This window comes from Thunnus albacares, chromosome 23 (assembly GCF_914725855.1).
Source record: "Thunnus albacares chromosome 23, fThuAlb1.1, whole genome shotgun sequence".
Lineage (NCBI taxonomy): Eukaryota > Metazoa > Chordata > Actinopteri > Scombriformes > Scombridae > Thunnus > Thunnus albacares.
Genome location: NC_058128.1, coordinates 14,283,353 through 14,295,946, shown reverse-complemented (window position 1 = coordinate 14,295,946; position 12,594 = coordinate 14,283,353). Strand labels below are relative to the sequence as shown.

General features: G+C 38.8%; 1 protein-coding gene across 3 annotated transcripts in view; it reads left to right on the top strand.

Annotated features, from left to right (window-relative positions):
* Positions 1 to 12,594, top strand: part of ccdc146 (coiled-coil domain containing 146) — a 48,773-nt gene that overhangs the window by 17,896 nt on the left and 18,283 nt on the right. For all 3 annotated transcript variants that reach the window (XM_044342824.1, XM_044342825.1, XM_044342823.1), the window contains exons 4-14: positions 442 to 657; positions 3,960 to 4,017; positions 7,193 to 7,275; positions 7,509 to 7,602; positions 7,749 to 7,822; positions 8,738 to 8,965; positions 9,092 to 9,181; positions 9,624 to 9,720; positions 11,031 to 11,123; positions 11,487 to 11,654; positions 12,420 to 12,508. In XM_044342824.1, the coding sequence (XP_044198759.1) occupies positions 442 to 657; positions 3,960 to 4,017; positions 7,193 to 7,275; positions 7,509 to 7,602; positions 7,749 to 7,822; positions 8,738 to 8,965; positions 9,092 to 9,181; positions 9,624 to 9,720; positions 11,031 to 11,123; positions 11,487 to 11,654; positions 12,420 to 12,508 (1,290 nt within the window). The remainder of the gene's footprint in view (positions 1 to 441; positions 658 to 3,959; positions 4,018 to 7,192; positions 7,276 to 7,508; positions 7,603 to 7,748; positions 7,823 to 8,737; positions 8,966 to 9,091; positions 9,182 to 9,623; positions 9,721 to 11,030; positions 11,124 to 11,486; positions 11,655 to 12,419; positions 12,509 to 12,594) is intronic.

Here is a 12,594-nt window from a genome sequence, read left to right as displayed (position 1 = left end):
GAGCCGAGAAATCCTAATTTGAGAAAAAGGGGTGAAAGCAAAGATGTAGCTGAGGTGGTACGAGGAAGTTAGAACCACTTCAACTGGCTGCCCCAAGCTGTACTTCCCTTTAAGTTTTAACACTTAAGTCTAAACTTAATTGAACAATGAGTCTGAAAATCCTTACCAAAGCACAAAGTAGAAGTGAAATTAACTTGAGTCTAAAAAAATCTAAATGTGCACATTGAAATTCATTGGCTCAGTGCTTAGGAGTCAGAAAGATAAGTGGCTATGATTACACACGCATGATACAACAGTCTTTGTGGTACAATCCAATTCAGACAATAGTTAAGACTCTTTAGACTATTTCTAGTTACAGGATTTGTATATGTGGCTTTTTGCCGGGCAGTTAGTATCTGTACATTGCATACCGCACACTTAAACCATTGTTCCATCCAACAGTACTCAGGATTCAGAGATCCATCTCTTGGGAGAGGCAAAGAGGTATCGTGCTGAGTTGGAGAAGCTGCAGGCCGAGGTGGAGAGAACAGAGGAGCAGAGTACCTCTGAGGAGCCTGAAAGTGAGGTCAATGAACTGAGGCAACAGCTCCTGCAGGCATACAATGAACTGAAAGCAGCCGAGGACAGAGAGTACAAGATGCAACACGAACTGAAGTGGTGAGCTGTACAGGATGTTAACAAACAGGAAGCTAACGATCATGAATATTGCATTCACTCATGCTACAACTTTCATTTTCAGACAGATATTAAATTAAATGTCAGATGAATCAAAACAAAAATGGCATTTGATACAAGAAAAGAAATATATCTACTACAAACATATAGTTACTGACAATACTACAAACTAATACAACTGTAGCTTTGTCTATGTAACGCACACACACACACACATATCAGCTCATGGTTACTTTTGGGGACATTACATAGAATTACATTCATTTCCTGGAGACTTACCCTAACCCTAACCTTAACCACTGACCCAAAAATCAGCCTTTTTCCACGGCTTTTGTCCCCAGTTGGACAAGCCGTCCCTAATGAACATCCCCAGTTAACACACACACACACACACACACACACACACAGGCGTGCCTCACACCACAAAGAAGAGCCCAAGAGACAGAAGAGAGTAAGGACAAAACACAGAAGTGAAACAGGAGCGGCAAAGAGAAAAGTTGTGTACAGTAGCAGATTTTACGCGTGCATGGACACATACACACTCATGGGTATACGGGTACACACACACACACACACACACACACAGTCACAGATGAGTAACTAGGGACCAAACGCTGGGGTGAGCTTCATGAGGCAGCATCTTCACAAGTTTTTATTGACTTTAGAGGGAGGTGAAGGTGAAAGAGTACAAGAGGCGCGCGCACACACACAGTATTGGCACAGTGTGTATTGCTTGGCCCTGCAGAATTAATCTTGCCCGTTGAAAGTAGTTCTTTCAATAAGAAAAAAGTAGTCACAATGACTGAAAGTAGTCACAATGATAAGCAGAAAAACTTTTGTCACTTTCAGTGTTAACGTAAAATAAATGTCGTTTCTGTTTCAGTAGCCACATTTCTTCAAAATCACGTGTTTGCTTGTCTGAGCTTTTCTGACGTCAGCACTGGTATTCGTTTCTTTTCCTCTCCTCTAATCCTTTCCTTTCGCTCCCATGAGCCTCTTTTTTTCATCAGAACCAATTTTCCTCCTTTCTGCTGCAGGTTTCTCTTTTCCTTCCTCCAGCTCACTCAACACTGCTATCTGTGTGTCCAAAGGGTCAAGCACACCCACAGAAATGGAAAAGAACGCACTCACTCAAGTATCTCCCTCTATGCTGTACACAAACTCTCTTTTTTATCAAGGGCCAAAGGGAGTTTATTGGAACATTGCTAAGCAACATGATAACGTACACCATGACCTTTTTTTTTTTTAAAACAAAGTAATGTCTACACTGGTACCCTTGCATATATCCAAGAGTTGCAAGCAGTTCAACTAAAGAGCAATTTTCAGAAGCCCAAACAGGAAGCACAAACTCTGTAAACAGGTTAAAATGTCTTCAAATGTTTTCATAAGCATTGACAGTATTTGAAATGTCTTTTGGAGTGTTTCAAGTTTAAGCCCTGTAGGCAGTTGAGTGGTCACTTTGTATTTAAGCACCGAATGAAGTTGAACTATCATTCAAAGAGCGAGAGATGAAAGCAGGTGAAATGTCAGTCGAAGATGAAGCACCAGAGATAGTCTCAGGGTGTGAACTGTAAATAGTTAAAGTGTCAGTTGTTATGAAAGCAGTTGAAATGTCAATTAGAGTATTTGAGCTGTCAGTTGAAGAGAGAAAAATGATTTGTTTCACTGTCAGCTGATGTGTAGAGGGCTGAGAGGAGCTGAAATCTCTGTTGAAGTAGAAGCGCTAGAAATAGTTGAGGTGCGTGCAGTGTACTGTAAATACTTAAAGTGTCAGTCAGTTCAACAGCTGAGAAAAGTTTGAGGGCGGAAGAGGGAGAGAGTGCGTGATGAAAATTTTGAGAGGGTCTGAAAAGAGCATGAACTCTGATTACTTAAGAACTATGAAAGGCGGAAGCATATGAGGAGCTAATCTGGTGACTGGTTTTAAAGTGTAAATGAAGTTTCGGGGTGAAAAATGGGAAATGAATATGAAGAAGAAGAGTTTTAAAGGTCTAAATGAGAGGAGAATTATTTAGCTTAAACTCTATGCCCAAGGATCATTTCTAGAAAGTCGAATATTCCTCATACTCCCTATTTACTCAACAGTTTAGTCCTTTAAACAGATCTCTTTTTTTAATATCTCCTCTGAATTACATTTGACCCTGGATTGCTTCAGCAATATTAAACCACTCACTGCACATAAGCTCACAACTGTACTGCAACGATATGATCTGTAGGATACAGTGTTTTTTTTTTTTTAGTGCAGAGCACACACGCTGAGGCAGGGAGTTGGAGGCCTAGCAGTAATTGAAATATTAAATGAAAACCACTTACAGAGCATTCTCCCAGGATGCAGGAATAGACAGTATTAGACGGTGAGTGTGCATATTATTTGTGACAGTAGTGAGCTCTCTTGTCCTTTCATCATCTCTGTTTCTCCCTCTTCTCTTTCATCTCCTCCAGCTTAAATATCTCCCCCTCTTCCTGACTTCTGTTCTTTTTTTTCCGCCCCCCTTTCGCCTCTCCCTTTGTCCAAATGGCTGACAGTCCGCATATGACAAGCAGATGCTCGCCATGCAAATGTGCTTTTTTTAAAATATCTTTGCGTCCTTTATCTTCAGCCAAACAGATACATGGAAATTCAGCTTCCCCCCCCCCCCCGACTCACATACTTTAGCATTCATGCAGTTTAAATATATCCGTTAATATCCGATACATCAACTTGTCAGGAAGATAAATATCATTTACTTTGTGAAACGTGCAGCTGTACACTGTACATCTGCTATTGTAAGGTTTTTCACAATGATGGAGTTGACTTGGAATTATTTCATGCAAACTTTAATCAACTGTTTAAAAAGCGCCTGCCGCAGGGAGATGAAAAATTCATAGAAATTATGCTTTTAAATGCACATTTATACTGTGTTGGGGTGATTTTCTGTGTTTATGTATGAGGAGCATATAGGTTTTTTAATTCACTTACTATAAGGTTCCATACCTTTTTTTTTTTTTTTTTTATTCGAACTTTTCGATAATAAGGGTTCTTCATCCTTGGCTTTTCAATGTATTTTTGTTGCAGTAAGAAGAATTTATACCATTTAACAAGAGTTTGGTTCACAGGAAAGTTCACATCAATGTATTTTTAAACACCTAAAAAGAGGTTCCGCTGAATGCATTCCTGATTCTGTCGAACAAGGAACTGAAACATGTTGTTTTTTTTCTCTTCATAACTTCATTAGTTCGGTTTTCTTTTTCACATTTCATTCACACTTCCTCTCCTCTCCTCACCTTACCTCACCCCGATGCAGTCTCTGGGAAGAGAAGCGGTGTCTGGAGAGAGAAAATGAGATTCAGCCGAAACCTGCTGTAAGTTCATCATTGCACCTTTCCGGTCTAGTCTCGGGGACGTGGATTACAACTGCAACAATGGTTTTCAGAGAGGATAAATATGAGTTTCACTTTAAGCCTCCATCCAGGTTTAATCCCTCAATATGAAGACTTGCACTTGGCGGATAGAACCATGTTAAGAAATGTGAAGCTAAAACATTTTATATAACAGTCTCCCATTCAGAAGAACAAGTTTTAATCCTTGTGTCAGATAGAGAGAGGGGTTTTTAACCTTTGTTTAAGCGGGAAAATCAAGTTAGTCAATAGTGGCTGGTAATCATCCACAAAGGTTACTGATAGCATGAAAACATCTTCACTTTCACATTATAGAAATACACAACAAAGGAAGTAAATATATTATTTAAACTTGGTAAAAAATACATCATAAAAATCTACACTCAGACTCTCAGAGCCAAATATGTCTGGTCAGTGGGCAGCTGTTGGTAGCATACTTGATTCCTGTATGAATGTCTACTCCCACTCCAACTCAAAGAATTACATATACTGTAGTAGTGCCCACACTATATATAAGTTATATCTCACGACTAGCCGTGGGAGGAGTATTGTGTGGAGGGCCGACAACCCCCTTCTCTGTGATATAATCACAATATACCACAGCTAGTCGTGAGATATTGCTTTTATATAACAGTTACCAAATATTACAATACAGAAATTATAGACACAATCCAATAAAAAACAGTTTTATTGAGTAACAATTACATGACAAGAGTCATTTATAAGGAAGTAGTTCCTGCTGCCTGTGGTTGCTATGCAACATTAGTAAACTGCTAAACTAATGTTCAAGCTAGTCAGCAATCTAACCAGAGTTTATTTATTCACATTAATTTGAATGTTCCCATTAATTGTACAGCCATGGAAAAACGTCCAGCATCATTGGGTCACAACAAGTGTTTGCAATTAAGTTAGGCTGACTAACTTTGTTAAGGGAGGCGTTGCTTGGTGTGGCGAGGATGCTGCTCCACCTTCTCTGGACACTGAGCTTCGGTGACCAATAGTTCTGGAGAGAGCTCTCACATTTGTGCCCGTTGACAAGGCATCCGAAAGCTTTTGCGCCGTGGTGCTGCAGAGACAGTGGTTGGTGGAGCTCTGCGTCGTCCCTGCTTGCTTACAGATTGCGGGCAACATTTTAACGGTAGCCATAGGGTGATAATTAAAAATAGAACTGTAAAAAGGACATTAAATGTCACAGCTGTAGTATATGTTCATTATACTATGCCTATCAACCAATCAGATTGCGAGATGTTAACTACCAATTTTATAAATAATAATATACATGAATCTTTGCAAGTTGCTTTAGAAGGAAACACAATAAAAATATGAATTTTCAATTCACACTAAAATCCCAGTATCTACTTGATGCTGTGAGATGTCTACAGTATTATAATGCTATGGGTCATTTTAATACTATATTACTCTGTAATGCTGTAGGAAATTTCAGCACTGTATTACTTTATTATTTACTCAATCAGAAGTCTGCACCACCACATTATATAGTTCAGTTTGAGCTTTTCTAACACATGGACAGACATGGAACACTTAAGTGGCTGATGAAAAGTCAGCACTAAAAATTGTGTTGAAAATCTGATTAGAGGAACAAGAATATGCACATAACAACGTTAGAGTTGTCTCAAGGAGGATTGCATCAACAATAATCCACTTATCAAACTTAAAATTCTGTTGACTGTGCCGCTAATGGCAAGGGAAGGTTAGAGTTTGTGCTTTGTAGAACTTGATTCATTAATCCAGCAGCTTGCATCAGTGAACTTTTGGATTTTGGATACTTCTTGGCTCAACTATGCAACTACGGATTTATTACTGATTGCAGCTACAAAACATTCCAAATTTGCTACAACTCTGCTTTTGTACCTCTGGTTAATGTCATTTCCAAAACTACAGTGTCCATGAGTCAGTATTTAGTTACATTCAACAAACCAAACAAACAGGAAAAAATGTGATTTTGAAGAAATGAAGCTAAATTATCAGTGGCTATAACATAACCAAATCATTTAGTAGACCCACATGAGCCATTGTGTTGAGTAACATAAAAGGTAATCATTAAAAGTGAATTTACATCAGCAAAATACGCTGTAGGGAGCCGTTATTGCAGTAAACCAGTTGTAGCAATTGCTTAAGTTCCACAGTGTAGTATTTTAGTAATATTTATAGAGGTACTTTGTGGATAAAAACATTTCACTTCCACTTCTTTATGAGAACACACAACCTTAGGAGACAGATGAACCAGACTTAATATTTACAACAGAGAGAGAAGTGGTACTTGTTGTTTGTTAACAGTCAAATAACATTCAAATACCAAAACACAAGAAGGTATTAACAGAAGCTACTGCATTTAACAGAACAGTTCAAGCCAGTGATTATGTTAATGTAATGGAGTGTATGTATGAAAGGGTCATTTTCTGTACAAGTCCTTTTCCCATTGTTATGGAAACAATGTGTCTCATTGGATTGGGCCTTCAATCTAATGAGTCATTCAAAGGCGGCTGGGAGGAGTTTGCATTCTTCTCTCTCTGTCACACACAAACACATACAGCCTTGTCAGACATGATTAACAGGGTACAAAAACAAAAACTAGCTTTAAAGGAGATGACATTTATAAAATTGAATTGAGGACAGCTGGTTTACAACAGTTGCAATTGAAGTTCATATTCATGCTTGTAAAATGATCTCAGTGTAATCCAACATTTTTTCCAGCAATGTTTGAGTGTCAAACAAGTCTTTGTTTCATGGTAAGGAGTGATGACGATTCAATTTCAGGAATCAAACTAGAACTTGTTATAAAACTGTAAAATTCCCCTAAAACTGAAACAACGTAAGGACTTGACTCAAGCGTCATAATAATCTGATTTAAAATCTGAAATACGCAAACCTCACTCAGACACAAGCAATACAGACAGATTGGAACAAAAATATGTTCATAACTTTCAAGAAATAAAAACCGAAATGCAAAGGTTGAAACCTACTCTGAAAAAATAGGATCAGATACTAAGAAAAGAGAGGAGGGGGGGGGGGACAAATGGTATTTTGGCTGTGCAGCCTGTGCTGAATTAAATTCTCATCATTGACCCGATATTCTTGATATATGATCTAATATTCATACTGCTGGTTGATCCTCCAGGAGCTGGAGAGCAGAACAAAGACCCTGCAGGACAAATATGAGGATCTGAGAAAAGAGGTGGCTCAGAGACAAGTGGAAGTCAGGTATTTCAATTTCAATTATCCAGTTGGTGCACAAGGAGCACATATGTAGTTTTTTTTTTTTGCATTGCCCTGTATACTGATACTCTCTTTATGGCGTTGTCTTTATTTATGTGATTCCTCAGAATTATTAAACTGGCTCATTTTAATAAGAAGCACTGCAGCTGAATCTAATCCCATTTTTTTTAGAACACAAATGTACTTTAATGTGTATCTTGCACTCATGCCCTGCACAGAAGTCTGATGGAAGATGTGGAAACCCATGAAACGCAGCTATTGAAGGAACAGAAAGAGCTGGGAGACAAGAAGAAGATCATAGAGCTCAGAGAGGTCTGTGTGTGTGTGTGTGTGTGTGTGTGTGTGTGTGTGTGTGTGTGTGTGTGAGCACAGCTTACAGCACACCATCAATAAAATAACAAATCATCTGCTTTCTTTCACATGTTTGTGTGTCTCTGTCTCTCTTTCTGTGTTACAAGGATGAGAAAGCACGGCTCATCAGCATACCTGACCAGATTTCAAAGGAGATAGAAAGGAAACGCTCTAAGAGGGAGTAAGTACATTCAACCCCTTAACAATCTGTATTTAAGAAGCGCAGGAAAGTTAATGTTCCAAACATTGGGGATAAAAGCCCAAAATGAGCTACTTAAGGTCCCTTAGTGAGACAACACTGAGAAGAAAAGACAACAGAAGTACAGTTTGGAAATTAATTCACTCCCTGATTTGTACAATCCTCCTGTCGGTTAGCTCAAATCCCTCTGTAATCTGTCTCCTCCGGTTCATCTTGATCTCTAATACAAGAAAGTAATGGATGAACTGAGTTAACATACTGTAGTTTTCATAGCAGAAACAGCATGTGCTGTGATTTGTTTTTGCTTAGTGTAACTTAAGGTCAGACCTGATATGAAACAAACAGAATTTGTGCAAAACTGAAGCTAAAGATCAATTTTTTTCATTCAGTTTCCTGCAGGAACCATCGTTTTCCAGATTTATACTTGTTGTTCACTTCTGCAAATTATCTCTGCGCTCCTCTGGATGTACAGTAGAGTTTGCGACTCTGTGGCAAGGCGCATTTTAGTTCAAATGAGGAACTAAAAAACAGACTACTATTTGTTTCAACATTCAAATGATTCACAAGGATTTGAAGATGTCCAGCCTTTTTAAATTAATAGAAATTGCGACCACATGCATCAGCCATCATTCATTTCATATTCAAGTGCAGCCTCGCTGCAGTCTCTTTTATGTTTATTTCATATTAACATTTGGGTTGCAACTGATGCAGTGAAATTGACTGTATGAGCCACGCAACTTGAAATTCACAAAGCTGAGGGGTACTGGGGGGATGTATGTAAAAGATTGATGCATATGCTGTTATTTCATAAGACATGCACTTTGACAGTGCCAGTCTGGAGTAATAAACAGATACTGACACTCTTCCTTCTGTTTTCCCCCCACAAACACACATCAGAGCTGCAATGAAGAAGATGGAAATGATAAACACAGAGATTTCAGAAATAGAGCAGCAAGTGAAGGAGGTGGAAGAGCGTAATCATTCCCTCGGATCAAAGAAGAAGGAGGTGATGAAGGAGCTGGAGGGTGTCAGGGCCCGGGTAGAGACCGGTCAGAGGGAGTGCAGGCAGCTGCTGAAAGAGCAGGAGGTCAAGAAGGAGGAGGAGGTTGAAGTCATGGGGATCAGGTATATACTCTTAACAAAATCACAGTCAAAAACAGACACTGGTGAGGGCAAATGTGATTTAATGAAATAAACTTTTGGGTTGTTTTTTTTTGTTTTCACTCATGTCGCTGTGTTTTTCATCACCAGGGGTATCCTGGAAATGAAGCTGCAGAACATCATGTGTGACAGAAAGTACCTGTATGAGAGTCAATCTTTGCAGCTCAGGGAGAAAAACAGGTACAGAATGTTGTCAAACTGAGCATCCATCCCACCACTAAATGAGTCCCCACATACCAATAAAACTTTATTACACACTGTCTATGAGAAGGTTTTGCAAACCTAAAATAAACAGTATATACATCGCGGCAAGAAACATTCAGCAAAAGAGCTTATTGTTTTATACCTTAATTACTACCAAATGTCATTCTTGCCAACTTGTTGCCGCACTCTTCAGTCTCTGTGCATAGTACTTTTTAAACACTTTTATTATTTATTTGAACAAAGAGTTCCCAAGCAAGAGTTCAAATCATTTCTTTAGTTGCATTCTACTGTTGAAAACTTGAATATTTGACAGGAATCTGTGTATAATGAGCCTAATTTGAGAAAATACATTTCCTGAGAAAAGTGTAGCCTTATGATGATGATACACATTTCAAAAGGTAGCTGTGTTTTTCCTCAGGCAGATGCAAGCCCTCAAGAGGATGGAGCGCGCGTCGACCATGTCTGCCGAGCAGCTCCAACACACGCAATCTACCTACGTTGAGTTACAGGCACAGGTGATGGTGATGTTACTTTTGATGCGTAAAGAAAAAGCATCAGCTCAAATTTGAAGCAATTTGAGTGTTCTTGAGTGATCTGGCATTTTTTTAGCATCTGGAAGCTTTTGTTAAGTTCCTGGAAATCTGCTCAAATTATGTGAAAAACTTTTTTACATGTAGGGTGTCTGAAGACATGCAGATTTTACCGGCAAATCTCATAATGTTAAACATTAAATATAATCCTTGTGGTTTGCAACATTATGTTTTTACTGCTACTGGCGATTGGTTCGGAAAAGATTCCAGGCTTAACAGGTGTGGGAACATTTTCAGTGTAAATGTCAGCATGCCAGTAATCGAGAAGTCGATAATCGCCATTACATCAGGAGCATTTTTTTAAAAAAAATAAAAAGTCCTGTAATTTTACTGGTGTGCAGTTTTTAAAGAGAAAGCAGATGGAAGAAGAAGAAGAAGACGCATAGGTGAGTCATGGGAAATGTGTCAGCACATTTCACAAGCACACAACAGTATGAAAGGAAATCACTGTGACACATTAGAGATTTCCCACATTTAGGAAATATTGAAATCAAAGCAGCTCTAAGAAATGATTCATTCATTTCCATTAAACTGCCAATCATTAATAACTCTCACATGAGCTATTACTCACAATGAATGTGACTGTGAGGGCTGCTTAGATGAGGATTCACCAGTGTATGAGTTTACCACAAAAATGTATCTCAAAGAGGATGTGATTGATAGTTTTATTTACACAATATGTTGTTATGAACTTAACACAGAATGAGAGCTAATAAGGACTTGAAATAGTGATGGTATTTGGTGTAGTGCTACATACATATATATATATATGTATATATATATATATATATACATACATATACATGTAGCTGAAGTAAAAAAACGTGGACTTGCATCGTCTCTTTAAAACATCTTAAATATATTGATTTAGTCTTCTTCTTCTTGTGACTAACATTTTTTAAATATGTGGCAGCGTAGTTCTATCACTGAGCAGAAAGCCTGGCAACGCTGCAGTGAGGGGCGATCCTCCGCCTAAAGGAATTCATTCTTTATTAGTCTGGGTGAACACTCTCAGTGTCACAAGATCCAACCGCGAGCAGAGAGGCCTGAAGAAATTTATGATATATAGTACTAATTATTTTGCATTCAATGTTTGATGTGGGATTGATTATGCACTGACTGAATTTAATAAGAAGTTGTGGTGATCTTTGTGCTGGATCCTCATGGTCTTTCCTTTCTCAGTATGTAAAGTCTAATGGTAATTTGATTTTTGACATTCTGCCTGGTATTTCCAGTTGGATGCCGTTCCCAAAAGAGAGGCCAGTATCCAGCGGAGGATGGAGCTTCAGAAAGAGGTGGACGCTCTCAAAGTCAGCTTTGAAAAACAGGTGGGGACGTGTGGGCACAACGTGGGTGGATACAATATCATTAGTGCCTGCAAAATGCAATGCAGTCTACTGCCGTAGCCCCTTAGAGTATGTTTACGGAGTTTGTGAATTAATTTTAATTTAGACTGTGATTGCAAAGTGTGCATCTTGTGTAAATAAATGTCAATTTTATGGATAAGATTTCTCCCTTTGTGATTCTTTATGCTCTTTTGGGGGAAAAGCTTGTGAGTTGTGCCCCCGTAGTTTCAATATCCATCCTCTATCCATCTTCCTTGTAACACAATCAATAGCACATCAATATCAGTCAAACTGGAATCAGGAGACTTTTCAACTGAGAACATTGCTAAATGTGTTCCCTCCTAGCTATCAGTCACTGAGGAGGAGAGCCAGAAGAAGCAGCAGTATGAGATGATTCAGGAGCTGCTGAGGGAGTCAAACTGCCTCCGAGAAGAACTCCACAACCTCAGATGTCTGACACAGATCAAAGCTGAGGAGAGGGGCCAGAAGCACCGTGAGCTGCTCAGGGCTGAGGTGCAACACACACACACACACACACACACACACACACACACGCTAAGGCAAACAACAGCAAAAGGATGTATGGAAAGATATAATTTCACCAGGTTTTGATGTGTTCAATGGTGCATTTGATAACATGCAGACATGCATATTTCACACATAAATATGCCAACACATCAAAGAGGGACTAAAGAAGTTTTATATTTTGGGCACTCTTGTAGTTACAGTAGCAAGAACACAAATTCATGGAGAGTAAATGTCAGGACTTTATTGCCTCTAACGGTATTGCTGTGAGTGATCATTTCAGTGTGATTTGAAAAAAATACTGTATATTGAGAATACCATGCAATTTTAGTTCAGCCAAATGGAAAAAAAGAGTCTAAGGGGGGCAAATTCTGGCAGACATGACATTCATAAGTGGTTGTGGACTTCATTAAAATCAGATAAACTTGCATTTTTGAAAAGGTTATGATATCACTAATGACTACACTTAAACCCAAGTCATCAATATCCAGCTCCAAAATGAATTAATGACTTCAGAAAACTCCTAAACATCAACACCAATGTATAAACTGACTGCTACTCTATGGATGTATTTTTTTCTTTTGTTTTTTATTTATGCAAAATATCAAAAGGAAGGGAAGCTGCTAATACTGAAAAACGTGTCCCCTCAAATATGTTTAAAGGTTGCACTCACACACACTCACACACACACAAACACACACCAGCAAAAAGGTGATGATACTGTAGTTTCTCCCTGTGTGAACCTATCTGCAGCAAATGAACCAAAACATCCAGCAGGAACTGCGAGAAAAAGCCCTGATCATCATGGACCACAACAAGCTCAACGCTGTGCTGCAGCGCAGGTGTCACTGTTGTTTTCTCTTCTCTCTTTTCATTGTCAGCCTCCTTTCATGAAACGCAAAGGTGCGTGTCATGATAAAGAGGATTT